Below are 22,156 nucleotides of genomic sequence, written 5' to 3' on the forward strand. Positions count from 1 at the left end.
TTCTCAAGACTCCCTGATGCTCCTTAACCTTTCTGCTTCCTCTCACAGCTCTGCCACCAGGCTGAGCCGATCGTCCACCTGGTCACACCTCACACAGCTGTTCTCTCTGCTGCCATCCATTACCAGCGAAAGGCTCTGGCACGCGCTGCCGCCTGAGGCCTGGATGGCTGCATGGTTTTGTGGGAGCTCTGTCTGGGTTGCCACATCCACTCTGTCGAGTGCAGAGGACATGGCTTTCTGCTGGGTGGATACCACAGCTAAGCTCTTTCTGGGAGAGTGATGACCACCAACTGAACTGACCTCTTGAGCTGGTAGGGTGATGATGCCTTTCCTGCACGAACTGCCACGCCACGCCCTGTATGCTGCTCTGGTCACTCGTGCTACCCAGGCTGCTTTTTATAGGCATGGGGGTGGCCGCGGTTGCTCTGGCAATGCCCAGGCCTCGTCAGTGTCTCTCACGAGAGCTGCCAGCTCCTGGTGGGTCTCTCCGCCGCCCTGGTGTTTTCCTGCCTCAGGAAACCCCCACGTGCGCCGAGATCTGCCGCTCCACTGTGAACTGGGTCGGCTCCAGATCAGCTCACATCAACAACATGCTGAAAAAGTGCTGTTTAAGTAACTTCACTCTTGTCTGGAAGTCGGTTGATTGCATATAAATAGAAAATAAAACTCGGGTTTGGTTGGGAAGATATTTTGATTCAGTTATGTACCCACCTCTTGCTCAAAGTAACTATTTCTCATGCTGCTTTTGACAAAATATTTCGAAACCAACCTCCCATCTTTCTGAAGGAATGCAAAACATGCCCATCTTGCCAGCTCGCCATTTAAAATGAACATACACAGTCCTGCCTGATTCAGCTGCATTTGACTCAGCTGAAACGCCTCTGTGGACGTCGCTGTTACTGAACCGCGGTTTGAAGGGGAATTCATGTGCTGAAAGAGGAACAGATAGAGCCCAATTGATCCAGCCCTTGCTGTAGGCGCCTTCTCAAGGGCCTAAATCCATCCGGTGTCCCAGGGCTCCGAGCAAGCACTATGGCTCACAAACTGTGCTCTGCCTGACTCTCGAGTGATGCCCATCAAGTGCGCATCTGTCAAGAACATGTAAAAATCAGAGAACATTTATTTTTCACAATCCGATTGTTCTTTCAGAGTGAAATGCTGGAATTTGCTAAGGCTCATAAGGTTACAAAGCTCTGTGGAAGTCAGGAAGTGTGTTTTCACAAATGGCTCATTCTGCCCTTTGGTTTTTTTATTTTTTTACATATGCACATTACAGAAAATTGGGCATTTAACAGTGATGATGCCCTAAGTAACAGCACTGATTAAATTCATTAAAATTAAATTCATTAAATGAACACAGTACATACTTTTTTTTGAGGAACATTAACAAAAATCGGCAATCCTGTATTCCGACGTAAATGGTATTTGTCTGTATGTCCATCGAAGGTCTGGGGACGCCACCCGGCACAGTGAAAGCGCAGGTCCCGGCCACCGCGTTAACCTCTTGGTCAATTGTTACATCAGCGGTGTCGGCTCGGAGTATTCCGGGCTGCATTCTGGTTTTTTGGTAGTTCACAGCTCATACGCCCTCTCGTGTGTGTAATAACGACACATCCTGAGGCGGTTTGTTTTTCCTGACAAGAATTTGGGGGGGGCAGATCTTTACGAGGAGACAACATCTTCACGTGGAGCGCTCCCGGAGCGCGGAGAGCCGCGGAGAAGCGAGCAGCGTGCCTGCCCGCCCGGGAAGGGCCCCTCCCGCCGCCCGGGACCGGCAGCGCCCGGGACCGGCAGCGCCCGGCTCCGCGCCCCGGTGGCCCCAGCGGGCGGGAGGCCGCAGGGCGGCGGCGCAGGCACGGCGAGGCCCGGCGGGGAAGCCCGGGGAGGCCCGGCGAGGCCCGGGGAGGAGGCCCGGCGGGGAAGCCCGGGGAAGCCCGGGGAAGCCCGTGGAGGCCCGGCGAGGCCCGGGGAGGAAGCCCGAGGAGGCCCGGCGAGGCCCGGCGAGGAGGCCCGGCGCCCCCCGGAGGCCGCCCGAGGCCGTACGAGGCCGCCCGGGCCGGGCCGCCCCACGCCGCTGTGGCGCTGCCCCGCCCACCCGCGCCTCTGCTGACGCTCCCGTCATGCCCCGCTACGCCGCGATTGGCGGGGCGCTGCCCTGCCGGCATTGGCCAGGGCTGCCCTGCCGGTCACGGGTTGGACAGCGGCGCGGACGTCTCCGTTGCGTCTCAGTTGGCCGGGTCTGCGATTGGCTCAGGGCGCCATTATAAAGCTCCGCCGGGAGCCTGCGCCCCTTTTCCTCCCCGGCGGCTTAAGGTGCTGCGTCCTTCAGCTGAAGCTAAGGCCGTCACCCCGGCGACTGGCACCGCGCCCCCACCATGGCCTCCGTCTCCGAGCTCGCCTGCATCTACTCCGCCCTCATCCTGCACGACGACGAGGTCACCGTCACGGTGAGTGCGGGCCCCGGCCCCGCCGCCACAAGATGGCGGCCGGCCGCGGCATGGCGGGAGGTGGCGGGGCCGGGGCCGGGGCCGGGCTGGCTGCTGAGCGCGGCTCTCGTTGCAGGAGGACAAGATCAACGCGCTCATCAAGGCGGCCGGAGTGAACGTGGAGCCCTTCTGGCCGGGCCTCTTCGCGAAGGTGGGCGAGAGGGAGCGCCGCGCCGGGCTGGCGGGGAGCCGTGGGCCTGTGGGGTGGGGGCCGAGGGCGGAGGGCAGGGCCGGCGGGGCGGCCCCGCCGCGGTGCGGGGGCTGCCGGGCGCAGAGCGCAGCCAGACGGCGGCTCCCCGGCGGCGCTGAGCTGGGCAGCGGACCCCCACGCGCCTGCCTTCGAAGCGCGGCTTTTAACCAATGCACGAAACACCGAACTGCGGGAGCGAAGCGGGCTGCTGGGCTGCCGGGCCGCGCGTTCATCACCGCGCTCGTGGCGTGAGCGGGCAGGTGCAGGGCAGCGAAGCCGAGCTGCCCCGCGTTAACGAGCCCTTCCTGCCGCTTGTCCTCCCCAGGCTCTGGCCAACATCGACATCGGCAGCCTCATCTGTAACGTGGGAGCCGGGGGCGGCGGTGCTCCCGCTGCAGCTGCTCCTGCGGGCGGGGCCGCCCCTGCGGGCGGAGCGGCCCCAGGTAAGTGGGCTGCTGCTGTCTGCAGCGTCACCAGCTTCAGCTGGAAGAAATGCGTGGTTAAAAAGCTACTTGTCACTGGCTTTGGAGTCAGCTTGGCTCTTCCTCTTGCAATTCTCATGTGCTTTGTAGTATGGATGTGGGGGTTCTAGAGCAAAACAGACCCTCGCTGTTAGAAAGGCTGGAATTGCACTACGAGGTGGTATATGGGATTAGCATTACCTCAGAATTAAGACCGATCTCCCTGTGTATCATCAGGATCTTGTCCTGATGGCTAAAGGGAGAGCAGCTGCTTTCTAAAGTTTCTCAGATCTGACAGGAATTCATTTGGAAGGCACAAACCCACTTTCCTAGTAGTGAAAACGCTCGTCTCCTGGGGTGGTTCGCTTAGTGTGTTAGGATTGCTCAGGTCTTGCTTCTTGATGTTTGTCATTGTATGTGAAGTCGTGTGGTGTGTGACTCTTACAAGCTGATAAAATGGAAAAATTCTGATTCCTTTCTCTTTTTCTAGCTGAGGAGAAGAAAGAAGAGGAAAAGAAGGAAGAATCAGAGGAATCTGATGATGACATGGGCTTTGGTCTTTTTGACTAATTAGTTTTGTATCTGCCTGTAATAAAGAACATTTAACTGTACTTGTCTCTCATGCGGGTGAAGGGGAGTGGATGAAGGATGGGCAGGTTACCTGCAGGTACCAAAACTGCTGTCATCACGCTCATCTGGGGTTTGACAACTCTCCTTGTCAGTTTGTTGTACTCGGCATAGTGCAGTGACAGTTAAGGCTCCTGTTGCATTCACAGTGTATGGACAAAGGTGGAAACGTAACAGCAGCGAGCATGGGCTGTGGTAACAGCCTGGCAGCTACAGGACGTGGTCACGTTCAGCAGAAGTGCTGCAGCCTGGTGGCGAAGCTGCAATGTGTGTTGTTAATGCGTTAGCACCAGTGTACTTTCTAGGACCAGGTAACTGAACCTGTTCAGGGGCAGCTAAAGCCCACGGCACAGCAGGGATCGTGTGCGTTTCACAGTGGAGAACAGTTGTGCTGAAGACTGAGGAAAAAGGCTGAAATTCTTGGTGAAAGGCCCTTGTTGGAGGCTAAAGCTAGGATACTCTTTATTCACGAGTAGGTATAACGTAAAAGCAGATTGAGTCTTGCAGAGCTAGGTGCCCAGCCTAGGTTGTGTAAGGTGGGTAATCTTTTCACCTTTCCAGGAAAAAAGTTAAGGAGCACATCTGAAAACTGCTTTGAAGGGTGGGTGTGGAAGATGGTGTAAAGGAGTAACTCAAAAAGTACACATATTTCTAAATGACTTTTGAACAGGTCTTTTCCAGAGCAACTGAGCAAAGTAAGGGCTGTCATTATCTAATGTGTATTTTAAAATATCAAATGAAAATTACGCATTAGCAAAATCTTCAAATGTGCAAGGTTGCTCCACGTCCAGACCCACAATGGAAGCACTCTGCTGTCCCACCTTCCCACAACACTGGAGCTCATTTGTTTTTTGAAAGGTGCAGGCACCCACTGCATAATTTAGTCCATGCAGCCCCCCTGCTGCTGCTGAGAACTCCTTCCAGCATTGCTCCTGCAAACCACTCAACTGCTACGTTCCCCACCCCTTTTTTAAAGAACCTCCCCCCTAGGAAAATGTACTTTAAAGGAGTATAAGGAGTGACACCGAGTAATTACAAGTCACTTACACAGATGGTAACACTGACTTGTTCCTGTGCTCCACAGTTGGAGGAAAAAGTGCATTCTGGAAGACAATAGTTAGGTCTTGGATTTCCTCCTCGGATGCTTACTGTGGTCCTGCATAAGTGAATTCTTAAAAGCTTGCAGATAAGGGTAGGGAGAAAAATTCTGAACAGAGAAAACTCCCAGTGGTTTCTTCAGCAGTGCATGCACACAGACAATAATATACCCAGAATTTCACTGGTAACACCTTTTTAATAGGTCAAAGTAACTGTACAGTTCATTATATTCTTCCTGAGAATAATTTATATCCCTCAACAGCAAAAAGGGAGCGTGGTTTTTATTTTAACAGAACAGATGGCATAAGTGGAAAACCAAGGAAAATCTAATTACACTGCTCTACTGTAACTCCTCCCAGGCAAGATAGACAAAAGGATGGGTTAGTTAACTACAGTGGGTTTAAAATATTCAACATGGCTTTAATCTGTCTTTATAAATTATATAAAAACGGGGGACATGAATGGTTACAGAACTCCTCTAAATGCAGCTCTGAATTGCTCTGGTACAAAGCAGCATTTTTGCTTCCAAGGAAAACAACGTTGCTACAAAAGAACTGGCACATTATTCCGGTGAAAAAGACGAGAGTTTTCAGTTGTGTTCTACAGCTAGTTCCAAACAAATGCTTCACACATTCACATAAAAGTAAAAGGCAGGAAGATGAAGAGGGCTTTAGTTTTGTCTTGAAATGACTGAAGTCTTGAAAATATAGCTTTTTATTCTTTCTCTGTAAATTGTGATTAGCATATTGCGACGTAAGTGTTCTAATAAAAAAATTCCAGTCTGGATAGTTCATATACTGTGGGCAAGAATTCTCAGCCCTGAGGTTTCCCCGAATTCTTCACTTCACAATATCTTTCTCTGATCTGCTGCTCGGACAGTTCTGGCTCTGAGACCGTAACCCTGCGGCAGCTCTAGGCTAAGCGTGTCCCATGCGATGGTATAAAACTGAAGTGCGCGCCGTAGCTGCGATTTCCCGAGGACTTCTGTACAAACTTCATCTTGTGATAATGCCACTTTTTGAATCCCAGACCAGCTTGGCTTTATGATAAAAACTTGGTTAAACTTCTGTAATGAGAGAGAACCAACAGCTGTCAGTCAGGTCTGCTGAAGCAAGAGGCGCTGGAAAGCCAGGACTACACTGGGTTAATCCTCACTGCTGGTGGAAGGTGAAAGAACATCCTTTCGCAAGCAGAATTCTTGGACTGATGAAACTCTTCCCTCAGTACTTAGTGCGGTCTGGACTGACTGATCATTTTCAGTCTGGCTTGATCAATAACATCCAGCAAGTTTTTGGCATCCACAGCCAGAGCGTGAGCAGCCGTCAGCATTTGCTTTTTGTACTCCTGCTGCAGGCTGGTCATGACATACTGCTGGGCCAGCTTCATCTTGTTGATGAGCTCGGCCAAGTCCGAGTTCAGCAGCTTCTGCGCCATCTCAATCTGGAACAAGAAGATTCGGTCAACTCTAAGTTGTCAGAAGCAGTGCATTCATGACAGTGACGCTACAGAGCAACGGCACTATCCACCCTCTAGCCCCCGCGTGAGCTTTTGGATTGAAGCTGGGGCTGTTTCCGTGGGCACCACGTGGAGCAGATGGAATTTCGGCACCTGCTGCTCTATGCCACGTGGAGATCGAGAGCAGCCCTGTCAGCTGCTGAGCCGCCCACCTTTAAACAGCACTGAGATCCAAATCGCTGGTAATGAATTTTAACCCAGGTCTAAGAATTAACACCTTGTTCTAGGTTTCCAGGTCCCTTTTATCATCACCCTTTTTATTACTATTATTATTAAAGTAGCTCTAAAGCAGTAAAAAATAAAACGGGTCAAGAAGCCAGACAGGTTACTTGACAGAACCACATAGCTAAAGTCAGGGTGATTCTCTAAGAGGGCAATTAAGAACCATTCTCTGGCTTTCTCATTATCACACTCATTCAAGGTTTTGGAGGAAAACAGTTTTACTCCTGACTCATGAACTTCACTGAAAGATCTCACTCGCTTCTCATCCAGAACTAGGTTATTACGGGATATCTCCTCAAAACCTTCCAGCTGCACCAAGTTATGCTCAATTAACTGCTCAATGACTTTGCGTGCAAGCTGTAGTTTAATGAAAGATTAAACTTGCACGAAGAAGTTCCGTGTAAGCACTAACAGTTTTTATGTCAACTTCATATGTGCGTGTCACATGCTCTTCTATTACATCCAGTTTGAGTGTCTTCGCTTAAGTCAATACAAGCCTACATCTGCACAGCCGAATGGATTGTAATAAAAGTAATTTCATGAAGAATTATAGCCCGAGAGTTCATACTGCTTAGTGAGTCAAAACACATCCAGATAGCTGTCCTGGCTGGGGCTAACGTGAAACGTAACACACTGAGCATCAGGTGAGCGGAGCTCTACGTACCTCTCTGTGGGTGCTTGCAGGAAGCATGGGGAGGGTCTCATCTACTGTTGCCAGTAAGGTTCTTAACGCCAAACCAACCTCCTAAGAAAAAAAAATGAAAATAAAGTTTAAAAACTTGGAATGAATGGATGAGAAACTTGTAGCTGGAGTGCAGGAAGCAACAGATACACTTAATCCCTCATCTGGGTAAGAAGGGAGTTAGAACACGGCTGAGGGACTTTGAAAACCCACACTTGCAATTCCATGGTTCACCATCAAAACAAAATGCCAGTGTGTTAATTAAAATAAAAGTTCTTTTTTTAAAAAGGGAAACGTAGAGAAGTCAGCGCACAACTCGGTGCCCCTGGATAAGCACAGGCGAGCTGGGGAATAAAAGCACCATTTCCCACAATACTGTTAACAGTATCCAGCACTCTGACCAGGCTTTATGAGGAGCGGCTGAGGGAGCTGGGGTTGTTTAGTCTGGAGAAGAGGAGGCTGAGGGGAGACCTTATCGCTCTCTACAGCTACCTGAAAGGAGGCTGTAGTGAGGTGGGTGTTGGTCTCTTCTCCCAAGTAGATAACGATAGCACAAGAGGAAATGGGCTGAAGCTGCGCCAGGGGAGGTTTAGATTGGGTATTAGGAAAAATTTCTTCACGGAAAGAGTGGTCAAGCACTGGAACAGGCTGCCCAGAAAGGTGGTGGAGTCACCATCCCTGGAAGTGTTCAAAAAACAGGTAGACGTGGCACTTTGGGACATGGTTTAGTTTAGTCTAGTCTACCCTTGATTGGTTTAGTGTGGATTTGGTTGTGTAGGTTAATGGTTGGACTGGATGATCTTAAAGGTCTTTTCCAACCTAAACGATTCTATGATTCTATGACCACAAGTTACGCCCCCCCCCCACTCCACAAACACAAAAAGCTCTTCTACTTCTAACTTTCCAGAAAGTTTCTCCTGCGCCACTTGAAGACCTCATTCAGGAGAGAACTAACACACCAATTTTAGGCATTGCCTCCGTACCTTTACCATGGGTACATACTCCTCTGGCGGAGCTGGCTGTATTTTACTGGACATTTCGATGACCGCTTTCACCAGCCCAGTTACGTTCTCATAGACTTTGTCGTTAGAGCGGTCCAGGTTGGCTGTAGGAGGAGGGCTGATTTCCTGCGGCTGGATCTGGAAGCAGAGAGGGGTTGTTTAACCTCCTGTCCCCAGCAGATGGGGCTCAGCAACTTCCCAACCTCCGCAGACGCCGGGAAGCTCTCGTATTCAGAACAGCCCCCCGCCCGGTCCCACTGGGTTCCCCTGTCCTGGCTGAGCACGCTCGCTCCTGGATCTGAACGAAGTTTCCTTTAGTTCTTCTGACTGAACCTGATCTGTGAATTGACACTGGGGAATTTTTTACCAGGATTTCCCTGAAGAGCTTCCAGTATAAGTCCCACAACAGAGAAAAAAATAAATTGAGGAACGAGGAGTACAGAGTACTTGACACGTTTAAGTGGTTCACTACTGATGGACAAGTTCCACTGCTAAGGCAACAGGCATCAGGTCCCTCGTTCCAGAAATTTTTGTGCTCCAAAACAATGTCAGAGTAAATAGTTAACATACCGACATAGTAAAGAGAGAATATTGCAGTACATATGATTGTTTTGTTAGTGAAAATTCACAGCAGATTAACAAAAATGGTGTCACCAGTACAGGTGGGAAACACCGAGTATTTTCATACAGTTTGTTTCCAATAGACCAGAAAAAAACCAATAGGTTCAAAATCCTCTAGTCCTTACTCAAGCAAAACTTCCATTGAGTCAGATCTGTCTAGAGTTAAACCCAAGACAGACTGAAATAATCCTGAAAAGAAACAAACTTTGAAAACTTCTTCTGTAAGGTCCTCAGTATCTCTGCTCCTGACCTGTAAAACTACAAGCAACCCGGTTCCCTGCAGCTCTTCCCTGCCGCGGGATGCCTGGGCAACCACTCAGCGGGAGCAGAAGGTTAAAAAATTTCTTATTTCTTACTGGTCACACAGCAGCCATCCACCCTGTTGATCTTGGGATGGCTCATGGCATTTCAGCCCACCACACGGGGTTACTACTGGTTCTTACAACTGGTCCTAGCTCCAGAGATGTTTCACTGGAAGCACCTAAGATACTGCCCCGATGGAACTATAAAACACTTGGATGAAACTTTGTCTACAGGAGTGCAGGATTTGTGCATGGTGATTCCATTTTGTTGCATTTCACTAAGCGGGTACTGACAACTATTACAGAGATTCAATCTAGTGTTATTGATCAGAAAATACCTCGGGAAAAAGAACACTGTAATTGCCTCAATCACCAGTGAAAGGCTGGCATTCTCATCGGTTTCAGCAATCGAGAAGTTAAACAGTCATCTGGCAAAGTCACATGCAAAGACATTTTGGAATAGGGCACGTACACACACGCTCACGCACTGCTTACCCTCCATGGCTATGGTTGAGCAGAATGTGGGGGAAGGTTAAAGAAATTTACCAAAAGAAGGGAAAAAAGAAAAACAATATTAATAAAACTCAGCAGGAAAAAAACTGAACCAAAACCAAAACATGTGTAGCAATAAGAGACCAGTTAAAAAGCCTGCAACAAAAATGCATCCTCGACAGTACTGGCAACCATTCATGTTAGCTCCTGGTTCGTTTGTTACGGAAGCACCGTGTGCTGACGACCGGCTGTGCACCCGCGTAGGAAGTGGAAGTATTTGCCATGCACCCATGCTTACTTTTTTACTAAAGACATGGGGAAGAGATCATGCAAAGCTTGACAGGAGCAAGCCAGTCCAGCGAGCAGCGAAGTGGCGAATGGAGTAGAGGGCCTCTGCAACGGTGGGAAACAACATGTCCTGTGCAACCCCAGTCCCTTTACACAAACAATCAACAGATTTAAGAAAATGTTGTGTTCATTTTTCTGAAACTTTTTTCCCCCTTTAGAAAAGTCATGACAGGAAATACATGGTCATCTAACTGTGCAGCGTTCACGATGACTAATCATGGTCGTGGTTACGAACTACCAAGAACCCCTTCTAGGTGGGATTATACCCAACCCACTTAATTCCTACAGCCAGGCCCTAAGGTTTCAAGAGTAGACATCTGCGTTTCTTAACGCTCATTTTTTTTTGTTTATACCCAACATCAACACTGTTGCTCTGCAGACTATGAGGTCAGGAGTTTCTTTGTGTGGACTGGCTGACTTGACCTCAGCAAGTAACACAAAACCACGTATTTCCTGGTGCATGCCCTAAAGGTTCCTGAGGGCAAGCAGTTCAAATCCTCTTATTTTAATTTGTACTCTGCAGAAAGGGGAGACTGAAATGGGAGTCTGAAATGAACCCCAGAATTGTCTTCAGTTTAGGACTGCAGATGTTAAGAAAGCTATGTGCTACTAAAAAATAACGGGCTGTTTTCTTGAAGGGGCATAAAACAACCCAATTTCAAGAAACTCTTGACAGAAAAAGCGAAATCGGCCCTTCTTTTCTACTGAAGAAGCTATTTAGTACATGAATCTTGTTCACTTGTTACTAGTGATGACTTTGGCTGCTTAGGTTTGTTTGTTGTCAAAAGGATGTATTTCAGAAAACGTTTGTAAATGCTGATACTGGAAAATGAAGAAAGAAATTTTAGAGAAGCCAAGTTTAGTAACACATCTGTTACTGCTTTTTGACATTTTCTGAGGCTTGGCAGCTTCAAAAGCACTGGCATCAGTTTATAATAACTAATCCTGCTCAAAGTTGCCACTGCTATTTACACTGGTTCTTCAATATTCCAATAATCTCAGAACAAGAGAGGCAAGAGGGAGACAGGCAGGCAGTGGCTGAGATCGATTTGGGCTAAACATACTGCTTTGATGGCAAGTTTTGAATTTCATGGTCAGATGAACTGCATTTTTTTCTGTATTTTCTTAAACCACCTAAAATAAATGTCGCTTATCACAACAACTGTGTCTACCACAACATGGATTCCCATTCTTTACTACAGGCTTGGCAGGGCTTAGATTAGGAGGAGGTTCTCCTTCCGTAAGGAGCTGTACTATTAAATGTGCTAGCTCTTGTATTACAGTAGGGATCACCCCGGTGTATTTGCAGAAGCCTGTGCTCTAACACAGACCACATCCTTCTCCTCTCGGGAAACAGCTGGAGCACGAATAAATCACCTCGCTGGGTGCTACTGATGGCATCAGCTGACAGAACGGGAGCAGCAGCAGGAGTGATCCTGCTTTAATGCTCTGGTCAGTAATACCGCCGTCAGACCAACAGCCTTTGTGGAGGGTTATTTGTCTAGCTTCAAAGGTTGTGAAATAATAAAACGGTGATGTGTATAGATTAGCTGCATGTCTGTTAGAGTATGACTGGCAGAGAATTCCCAGCCACTATTCTATCTAGCTGCTGGAAACCACTAGCATCAGCAATAGCTCCACCGGTTCCCCTCGGGAGGCCCTGAGGACATGACAGTTTCTGTTTCCTGAAGATGAGAAAGGTAATGGAGTCCCAAAGGCAGGGAACAACACCTAGAGGCACAATTTAAAAAGTGAGTGACAAACTAAGGAGCAGTTCCATTGACACCAACTGCAGCAGAGGACAGGATGCTGTGTTTCACAGCACCCTGCAGCATCTCTCTGCTAGAAAACTGTAAAGTTTCATTTTTGGCTTTATTGCCTGTTTACCAAAGATGAAACAACACATTAGAAAGTATCTCAATCACAGGTCAGACACCCCATTTCCCCTCTTCCCTTGTTCCTCAGAGCTAGCAGGGTTTCAGGAGCCTTGGTGCTGCAGCAAGAGCTTTTTGGAACACTGCAATTCAGACGTGTCTCACTTCTCCGTGACCGAGGACAGGAGACTTTGGTACTACTCGAGTAACTGGGAATCCTGGGTGTGCTCCTTCCTGCTTAACAAAGCTGCTGAGCAGGGAGGCTGAGTCCATACGGGAGATCTCATTTACTCTTCAAACTAGAAATAAGCTCACCTGGGAAAGGTTCTTCCAGGTGAGGAACGTGCTGAATCACAGTAATGGAGGATATGATCCTACTAAATCCCCACTTCCCTGGAGAGCTGCCACTGCATGTTTGCCCCATGACAACATTTACTTGGGAAGTTCAGCCGCTTTTGCTTTCCACGGTCCCTACTCCAGGAATAGCAAACTATCTCAGAGTGGTAATGTTTAATTTTCTGAAGCATGTTTCATGTGACACTGAGCAATGTACCTTCACGCCTTCGTTGTAGCTGTCCACAGGGCTGTTCAGGCTTGCAAGGCTGCCCAAATGGCTGGGGGCTCCAGGGCGGGGAGGTTTCTTTGGCGGAGCTGCGTGATCTGGTTATCGAAACAACGTGCATTTTAGAAGACCAACATATCAGATGTACCCGCATAATTTTGGTCTGTCAACACTACAAAGGCTACACGTGCTTTACTGTACTACCAGAGCAGATGTACGTCTTAATGTGTCTTACAGTAAATCCACTGTTTGCAGGAGCTACACTTTAATCTGTATTTCTACTGAAGAACTGCAGACAGAAAAGCCTGTGGAATTCATCAAGTTTTCCTGCGATATGAGAACATTTCTGTTTTAGTAGGATACTTCGAAAAATCCCTTCGAGGGGCAACTGCTACTCATCTCAGTAACACCTACCCCAGCCCTGAGAGGTACTCACACGCCTTCGTACCACAGCGGAGTGCCACACACGCTGCGTACGTCTGTGAAAATTGGACTTCTTCACGGCAGAGATCCTGGGTGTGATTCACTTTGAGAAACCTAAATTTAGGTGTCTACTTTTGTTTTACATGTCTGAACTCCACACACGGTGAAGTCCTACACAGTGACTCAGCTTCCTCTAGACACTTCCTGCCCATTGATGAAACATTTTCTTGCCTTTGCTGACTACATCTCTGGAGACTGCACAGGGAATTTAAACACACAGTGCACCGAAACACCTCTGTGTAGTTATCTGGAATTGAATCCACCCCTTGTATGAAAACATTGGCAAAAATCTTTGTTCACTACTGCTGCTAGAAGACTTGTAGTCAAGGATTCAAGATGACAGTACACAAATTTACTACTTACCTGGTTTACCGACAGGCTGATATATGTGCTGGTTACCAGCCTATAAAATAAAATGTACATTTAGACTAGTTATTACAGTGCTCACAACTTTCATCAGCACAACCTCAAACACTCAGAGTAGTCAGGTTCTCAGCACATTTCCCAACAGTTAAAAATACATCCCTATTCACCATCACTAGCTAAGCTCCTAACTACAGGTATATTATTTCTACAGTAAGAAAAGAATTTTCATTTCTTGTGTATCGTTCACAACAGCCCTAGCCTTTATGTTACAGTTTATCCTTCATTATTAATCAGATGTGATGGTATATTCACAATAATTTTAGCCTGTATTCAGAGCTCAAACTGTAGAAGCCACAGTGGTGAAGAAGAAATGGTAGTGCAGCAATTAGAAGACACAGGTATTTCTGCACTGCTGAATGGTTTCCATAGTAGCAACAGATTGCTAAGCTGGTTTACTTTTTGGTTTTGTTGCAAAGCTCTTAGTCAAGGTCAATTTGTTCATTCATCTGCAAGTATTTAATAATAGATTGAAGTGATTTTCCTTGGTAATTATATTTATACAATCTTCATGCCAACCTCAGTTGCCAAGGTGAGCAGCTCCGATGCCGGCACTATTGGCAGCAGATCTCTCCAGCGCAATGCACAGGGGGGTTTCCTGAACAGGAGGAACCTCAGGGGGCAGCCAAGACACCCGCCCGTAGCCCGCAGCTCACGCGACAGCGGCTGAGGAGACCTGGGCAGGGCCAGGAGCAAGGGTGGCCACGTGCCCCCCCCAGGTATAAAAGAAGCCCTTAGGGAGCACTGCGACCAGGGTGGGCGAACAGGCATGGCATGGCAGTTCATGCGGCAGGGTGCGCAGGAAGGGTGCTGAAGCTCTGCCGGCTCGGCCAGGGAGCGATGGTACCCACCTGGCAGAAGGCCATGGCCTCTCTAAGCTCTGCACCCGCCACGACTGATGCAGCTTCCCAGACAGAGCTCCGGTGGGAACACACTGCCGCCCAGGTGCCGGGCTGCAGGCTGTGCCCTGCTCTGATGCCAGTGCCGGGCGGCAGCAGCGAGCACACCTGTGGGAGGGTGCCCAGGTAGGGGAACTCCTCCGCTTGGTGACAGAGCTCCAGGGGACGTGAGAGGTTGGGGGGTTATCAGGGGGTGCGAGAAGGAGACAGCCTGCTGGAACCACACCCTGCCTGCCCTGGGACAGACCTGTCAGGCAGACAGGACACACGATACGGAGGGTTCCCTCTCCTCTCCCCACCCAGCAGAACACAGTGACTCAAGGGATGGGGGCAATGGTGACAAGTTCCTGCCCGGCGCAGCAGGCACATCTCCTCCGTGACTGCCCCACCTTCCCAGGTGCCCTTGCACAACAGCTACGAGGCTCTGCAAGTGGAACTGAACAACAACGAGGACAACGGTTCATCTAGGTTGGAGGTGCTGCTGAGGTTAAGTCGGCCTACACCCTGCATCAAAACCACTTCCATAACGAAAAAAAGACCAGTCACTGTCGTAGGAGACTCTTCTGCGGGGAACAGAAGGCCCAATATGCCGACTGGACCCACTTCTCAGGGAAGTCTGCTGCCTCCCTGGGGCCTGGGTTAAAGATGTGACAAGAAAACTTCCTACCGTGGTACAGCCCTCAGATTACTATCCATCACTGATTTTTCAGGTAGGCAGTGATGAAGTTGCAATAAGAAGTCCATGGGTGATCAAGAGAGACTCCAGGGCCTTGGGACAACTGGTTAAGGGATCAGCAGCACAAGAAGTGCTCTCCTCTATCCTTCCAGTTGCAGGGAATGATGAGGGAAGACACAGGAAGAGCCAGCAGGTCAATACCTGGCTCCTGGACTGGTGTCACCAGCAGAATTTTGGGTTTTTTGATCACAGGTCGTTCTACACAACAGCAGGCCTGCTGGTGACAGATGGGGTACACCTGTCTCAAAGGGGGAAAAGGATCTTTGCACAGCAGTTAGCAGGGCTCACAGAAAGAGCTTTAAACTAGATTTGAAGGGTGAAAGGGACAAAACCAGGCTCGCCAGAGATAAGCCTGGGGGCGGCACATCAATGTTTGAGGGATGGTGTGCTAGCGAGGTCCTTCAGTCTGCTCCACCATGTGCTGAGTACACTGGAGCACATCTGAAATGCCTCTACACTAATGTGTGCAGCATGAGGCATAAACAAGAGGATCTAGAAGCTTTGGCCCAGTCCCAGAGTATGACATCGCTGGCATAAGTGAAACCTGGTGGGATGAATCCTGTGACTGGGGTGCTGCGATGGATGGTTCTGGGCTCTTCAGGAGGGACCCGCAGGGCAGGCGAGGCGGGGGGTGGTGCTGTGTGTAAGGGAGGGGTTGGGTTGTACGGTGCTTGCAGTTGGCAGCAACACGGTTGAGATCGACTGGGTAAGGGTGAAGAGGAAAGCAAATGAAGTGGATGTGGTTGTGGGAGTCTACTCAGCCAGCTGTGAGACCTCCCAGCCAGCCAGGATGATGACACCGATGAATTATTCTACAAGGAATTGAGGCACATCTCTAGATCAACTGCCCTTGTCCTTATGGGTGATTTTAACTTCCCAGACATCAACTGGAAATATCACGCAGCAGACACAAACAGGTCCAGGAAATTCCTGAAGCACGTTGCAGGTAACATCTTGGCGCAGGTACTAAGGGAGCTGGCTAGGAAAGGTGCCCTCCTAGACTTGTTTGTAAACAGAGAGGGACTCATGGGTGGAGTGGTGATTGGTGGCTGTCTTGGTCACAGTGACCACGAAACAGTTGAGTTTCAAAGTGTTGGCGATAGAAGAAAGACTGCCAGCAACACTTTGACCCTGTGTATGGGGAGAGCAGCCTTTGGGCTGCTGAAGGAGCTAGTTAGTCAGGTCTCCTGGGAATCTGCTTTTGAAGGTACTGGAGTCCATGAATGCTGGAGACATCTCTTAAGAGCCCAGAAGCAGGCAATTCCAAAGCATCAGAAGTCAAGCTAGCAGGGCAGAAGGCCAGTTTGGCTGAGCAGCCATCTTCTAAAACTTAGGTGGAAAAGGAAAGCATATGGACACTGGAAACAAGCAGAGGCGACAGAATGACTACAGCGATGCTGTTTGCCACTGTAGGGAGAAAATTCATGTGGCCAAAGCTCGATTAGAGTTCAAGCTGGCCAGCACTGTGAAGGACAACAAAAAGGGCTTTTTTAAAATTTTAAAATACGCTAAGAGCAGAAGGAGGATCAGAGAAAACATTGGACCCTTGCTTGATGAGGTTGGTTACCTCACGAACAGGGACGCAGGCAAAGCAGAGATGTTTAATGCCACCTTCGCCTCTGTCTTCAACACTGATGATGGGCCCTGGGACCCCTGGAGCCCTGTGTTGGAAGACTGTGACTGGGGGGATGATGAACTCCCAGCCAACTCTGAACTTGTTCGAGACTTGCTGTTCCAGCTGGATGCGCATAAGTCTATGGGGTCCAGCGGGATTCATCCCAGGGTACTGAAAGAGGTGGCCAATGTTATTGTGGGACCCCTCTCCATTATTTTTTAACAGTCTTGCGAGTTCGGAGAGGTCCCAGTCGACTGGAAGCTGGCAAATGTTATCCCTATTTTCAAGAAGAGTAAGAAAGATGACCCTGGTAATTACAGGCCTGTCAGTCTCACTTCAGTGCCTGGTAAAATTAGAGAGAAGGTTATGCTGGGAGTTATTGAAAAACACTTGAGAGACAACAGTCATTGGCCATAGCCAGCATGGGTTCGCAGGGCGAAGTCCTGCTTAACCAACTTAATTTCCTTTTGTGACAAGGCCACCCATCTAGTTGACGAAGGGAAGCCAGCAGATGCGGTTGGCTTCAGATTTTAGCAAAGCCTCTGATACTCTCTCTCACAGTATCCTTCTGGACAAAGTGTCCAGCACACAGCTAGACAACTCCATAATACATTGGGTGAGCAATTGGCTGATGGGTCAGGCTCAAAGAGTTTTAGTAAATGGGGTTACATCAGGCTGGCAGCCAGTCACCAGTGGGGTTCCCCAGGGCTCTATTTTAGCGCCAGTGCTCTTCAGTGTTTTTAGAAATGATCTGGACACAGGAATTGAATATACATTAAGTACGTTTGCTGACGATACTAAACTAGGAGCTGTGGACTCCCTTGAGGGTAGCAAGGACGTACAGAGAGATCTGGGTAGACTAGAGACCTGGGCAGTCATCAACTGCATGAAATTTTTAACAAGAGCAAGTGCTGGATTCTCCACCTGGGACAGGGTAATCCTGGTTATGCATAAAAACTGGGGAACGAGAGGCTGGAAAGCAGCCTCACGGAAAGAGATCTGGGGGTTTGGGTTGATGGCAAGTTGAATATGAGTCAACAGCGTGCCCTGGCAGCCAAAAGGGCCAGCTGTGTCCTGGGGTGCATGAAGCACAGCATTGCCAGCTGGCTGAGGGCGGTGACTGTCCCACTCTACACTGGTGCGGCCTCACCTCGAGTACTGTGTGCAGTTTTGGGAGCCTCAACATGAGGAGGACACCAGACTATGAGAGTGTGTCCAGAGGAGGGCGACCAAGGTGGCGAAAGGCCTCAAGGGCCAGACTTAGGAGGAGTGGCTGAGGTCACTTGGCTTGTTCAGCTTGGAGAAGGCTGAGGGGTGACCTCATCGCAGTCTGCAACTTCATCAAGGGGGGCAGCGGAGGGGGAGGTGCTGATCTCCTCTCTCTGGTGACCAGTGATAGGACACGAGGAAATGGGATGAGGCTGCGTCGGGGGAAGTTCGGATTGGACATTAGGAAAAGGTTCTTCACAGAGAGGGTGGTCAATCACTGGAACAGGCTCCCCAGGGAAGTGGTCATGGCACCGAGCCTGTCAGAGTTCAAGGAGCATCAGGACGACGCTCTTAGTCATATGGTTTAGTTTTAGGTAGTCCCGCAAGGAGCAGGGAGTTGGACTCAATGATCCTTATGGGTCCCTTCCAACTTGAGATATTCTATCATTCTATGAAAGATGAAAATCTGTTTGGTCACAACCATATTAATACTCTACACAAAACTTGCAGCTGTCACGTCATAAAAAGCATTACAATCCCAACAGTCACATTTTATGTATATCTGTATAAAGGAGTTTCCATTGCAAAGTAAAACACTGAAGGCATTTAGAATTTAATAGGTCTAGTACTGAAACATCTCAAAAAGGCATTTATTTATAAAATAAAGACCATTTTCTGCAAAGTCAGAATACTACTTTGCATCAGACCTAAGGAAGCTGCTTTTTCAACATTTTGAAGATGACATTCAGACTGCTTAGGATTCACTTTTAATGGTATGAAAACACTGTATTTGATTCAATTCACCCTCAGGTCTGGATAATGCTATCATAAATCACCATCTAAGAAAGTAAACTCATTAACCTTTTTTTCTGACCTTTCAAGCAACTGTTTTTGAATGTCCTGCATTCTCTATTTTCAGAAACACACCCAGGTAGTAAGGACAACAGCTGTACACTTAGTATTCCTTAGCTTCTAACTGCACCATCACCTCATTTCAGTGCTAGACGACTGTGAGGATAGCAAGCAGCTTGCCCAACAGCATGCAGAAAGTCTGCAGGACATCCTCCCAACAGAACCAAGAAGCTCATGGCTTGCAACCAACTCATTAACAAACCTGAAGGATACTCACAATTGTAGTTTAGCATTTATTCAAAGCTTCAGCCTGGCATTTTTAGAAATTAATGTTATGGGTTTAGAATTACAGGCAGATCTGACGAAGGTACCTATGGCTAAGGTTTCCTAGCACTTCATGAGGCCTCCTTTCAGCTGCTCAAAAATTAGATCCAAAGCCCTGAAATACTTCTGCTGTCACCATAACCTCTGAAACCCACTGGCTGATCATCTCACACACTGTCATACGACTACCCTCACTAGTTAGAAAAAATACCTGCTTTCTTCCAGCACCATCAGTCATTAACTTTGTGTTGTTAACCTAACTACTTCAAATCTGATAACCCTGGGGGAAAAGAAAGAGGGGAAGAGAGGAAGGAGTGTAAAATTCCACTAAAACAATTCTTGCATTTTGACTTCCAGAAAACTGCATATTAAAAGTATATGCCAAAAGAACATGTACAAAGTTATACATCCACGTGCTCATCAGTTAGGAACTACTAAAATGCATGTGAGAACTTCACATTTGTACCACCACATCCAAGAACAGGATCACGTATTACTCCTTCTCCCTCCCAGCGTCCCTGAACTGTGCCGATGCTGCTGCTCTGAGCAGGAATCAGAACTGCTGTGCTTTCTGCTCCCATTCCAACTACCACGATGACTACTCAAATGAAAAGTCACTTTGTGGGGAAGACGTAAATGACACCTGAGTGAACTGGATTCCGTCCTCACCACTGCCACAGAAATCTCTGTGTTACACCAGACAATTATTTAATCATAGTTCTTCTAGAAATGACTACTGCCTATTTCCCATCCTCTAGATGAGAAACCGAGATTGACTCACAGATGCATTAGACATTTCCCACTGCAAATGAAGTCAGTCAGAGTTATGTTCTGAATGTATTAAGAACTATACAAATACAAAATCAAATTCTGGAACTAGAAATGTAGTTATCATGAATTAGAGTCTCTTTTAAAACTCATTTTGTCAATGATCACTAAGTGTTTTCTTCACACTCTTTCAAATGGGGTGTGAAATTGTACTACTTCGTCTGGGAAGACAGGAGGACTTCCCCTACAAACAGTTTGGGATCTGGGTGTTGTATTTTTTATTCGAACCCCAGGCAGTCATGCTGAAATCAAGCAGCAGTCAGAAAAAAGAGCTGGCTGCAAGAAACTGTACTTTAAACCCATTGCCACTGACAGCCACCTGAATCAAACCTCTGACACAACTTCAAAATCTCCAGGTTATCGCAAAGCATCTTCAGAGTAGCACAAAATGCAGTGATCCTTTCCTTGCTCTTATATAAAGATGCAACAATAGCAAAGACATAACAGTAACTCATAGTCTTCTCCAATTTCATGGAAAAAAAATCTTAGCAGCTTCCAGACCTGAATGTCTCTAGAGACCATGCTGCAGTGTGTCATTAACATACTCATTCATGATTGTACTTTGGCTGCAAAGGCAGGAAGAGTCACTAAATTCTTCAGCAGTGAAGAAATACTGAAGCCAAACCAGGAGTTTAGAATCACATCCCAAATGAACTAGGAAAGTGAATTTAAAATATTAACTTAACTATTTTAAAGATGATCCCTGAGGACAAACAGTAGATGAAGCATCAGGTTTCTATCATTAACAGCCCCTAGCCTAACCCCTCCTTTCGATCAGTACGATTGAGAGAGTCCAATGGCAATTAAACAATTGAAGAGACATTTTTAGTTAAACGGACAGGAGGTAAGCCAGTAAGAAAGACTACCACAGCTGCAGCTGTTGTCTGGCAATACATGAATGGCCACAGGGTTTATTCCATTTGTTTCATAGCGGATCATTTACCCCAAACAGATTTCTGGGTCATACAACAGTAACATTTACATTCCTTATAAGAAAACCCTTCAGATATCTAAACAACTGCAAAAGTTATTTTAATCCTGCTTCCTGTTGACAGAACTTTCAGAAAGCTATCCACATTTTAAAATAAATGGCCCAATTATACAGCACATGAACATTTTAAAAAAACAAAAAAGTATCGCAACATATTTGTGGAAACATTTTAGTATTTGTTACAACAGCAGCTTCAAGGGGAAAAAAAGAAAAACCAAACCCCAAATCCCCCAAACTGCTGCAGGAACGAATTTGCCACAGCTGCTGTTCCCACAGAAGCAGAGCCTCTTGGAAAGCTGTAGAACCATGTAATAATAGTGGAAACATTTAGCGAAAACTGTAAATCACCTCCCACAATCAAGACAGCGTACAATATGTTCTACTAGGAAACCGGAGAAAGAGCTGGGAGATGAAAAGATCCCACAAATACTTACTGGGCCCTGCAGACCTCCATCCTCTCGGTCGATGCTGCTTCTGGAGAGCCGCACATCGGGTTTCTAAAACAAAAATTAAAAATTTCATTCTGTACTCTGCTTACTGATTCACATGACCGAGGCTTAAAATCATTATAGACACGAAAATACCGTTAAAAATTTACACTGACAAATACAGATGTCATTTCATTCCAGTCTATACACCCCCGCTGCTGCGACTACGCGCTCTGCAACTGCAGCTACTGAAACTCCTGGCAGCCTTCTCGACTGCTTCTCAACCACCCATTCTCAGCGCATGTGTAAAAATGCTCGTTATAAATATTGATAGTACCATTTCCCTAACACAACATTGGAAAACCTGCATTTTAATTTTCTCAAAGGCAGCAAAAGTTGGTTTTTTAAAAAAAGTCGTTTGCTTCCCAACGGCAAAATTTCAAGCACGGGATGAGAAACGCTGTGCATTAATTCCCGCTTCCTGCCTGAGGACGGCTTATATGTACTTGGCTCCCTCGCCAAGCCTGCAAATGGGGCCAATTACTGGAGCTCTTTAAACGCTGCATTTGGATACAGAAAGCTAATAAAGACATCCAGATGCACTATTCTCCCGATACAAGCAACAAACAAATGAATTTCTCTTTTATATGTTTTAAGCGATACAGGAACTCGGGGCTTGGTTGTTTTAAAAGTAAAAATAAGACAGGCACTTTTTTTTTTGCATAAAACCCGTTTTTTTTCCCTCATCTCCCCAGCAAATTTAGGTATGTTATACTTATTCTTCGAGGACAACATTAAGTACAGGGAAAGACAAAGGAAAAGCCAACGTGAAACAAAGGTTAATAACACTGAACTTTAGATACAAGTTCAGCAAAATGAGATCGCTT

At 47.5% G+C, this 22,156-nt stretch overlaps 2 protein-coding genes across 11 annotated transcripts in view; one reads left to right on the plus strand and one right to left on the minus strand.

Moving 5' to 3' along the window:
* The first annotated feature begins 2,246 nt into the window (after nt 1–2,246).
* On the plus strand, nt 2,247–3,748 carry RPLP1 (ribosomal protein lateral stalk subunit P1). The gene is made up of 4 exons (XM_075705828.1): nt 2,247–2,447; nt 2,563–2,637; nt 3,002–3,119; nt 3,628–3,748. Exons 1-4 carry the CDS (start codon nt 2,376–2,378, stop codon nt 3,705–3,707), a joined length of 345 nt encoding a protein of 114 aa, XP_075561943.1. The 5' UTR covers nt 2,247–2,375; the 3' UTR covers nt 3,708–3,748.
* Nucleotides 3,749–5,056: 1,308 nt separating this feature from the next.
* PTK2 (protein tyrosine kinase 2) overlaps nt 5,057–22,156 on the minus strand; it is a 165,653-nt gene continuing 148,553 nt past the window's right edge. For 5 of the 10 annotated variants that reach the window (XM_075704800.1, XM_075704798.1, XM_075704802.1 and 2 more), the window contains 6 exons: nt 21,276–21,338; nt 13,328–13,367; nt 12,473–12,579; nt 8,265–8,420; nt 7,264–7,344; nt 5,057–6,302 (listed from right to left, as the gene is read on the minus strand). In XM_075704800.1, coding sequence (XP_075560915.1) covers nt 6,090–6,302; nt 7,264–7,344; nt 8,265–8,420; nt 12,473–12,579; nt 13,328–13,367; nt 21,276–21,338 — 660 coding nt within the window. In that variant the 3' untranslated portion in view covers nt 5,057–6,089. Of the gene's footprint in view, nt 6,303–7,263; nt 7,345–8,264; nt 8,421–9,700; nt 9,710–12,472; nt 12,580–13,327; nt 13,368–21,275; nt 21,339–22,156 lie in introns of all 10 variants that reach the window. The other 5 variants (XM_075704803.1, XM_075704805.1, XM_075704799.1 and 2 more) reach the window with 2 other exon arrangements.

Source organism: Pelecanus crispus, chromosome 2, assembly GCF_030463565.1.
Source record: "Pelecanus crispus isolate bPelCri1 chromosome 2, bPelCri1.pri, whole genome shotgun sequence".
Lineage (NCBI taxonomy): Eukaryota > Metazoa > Chordata > Aves > Pelecaniformes > Pelecanidae > Pelecanus > Pelecanus crispus.

What these genes read in the sequence shown, in the direction of transcription:
- RPLP1 (XM_075705828.1), top strand. Translation starts at nt 2,376, where the DNA reads ATGGCCTCCGTCTCCGAGCTCGCCTGCATCTACTCCGCCCTCATCCTG. An exon ending in GGCCGGGCCTCTTCGCGAAG is followed by an intron (nt 2,638 to 3,001) that starts GTGGGCGAGAGG and finishes TGTCCTCCCCAG; the next exon opens with GCTCTGGCCAACATCGACAT. An exon ending in TGCGGGCGGAGCGGCCCCAG is followed by an intron (nt 3,120 to 3,627) that starts GTAAGTGGGCTG and finishes CTCTTTTTCTAG; the next exon opens with CTGAGGAGAAGAAAGAAGAG.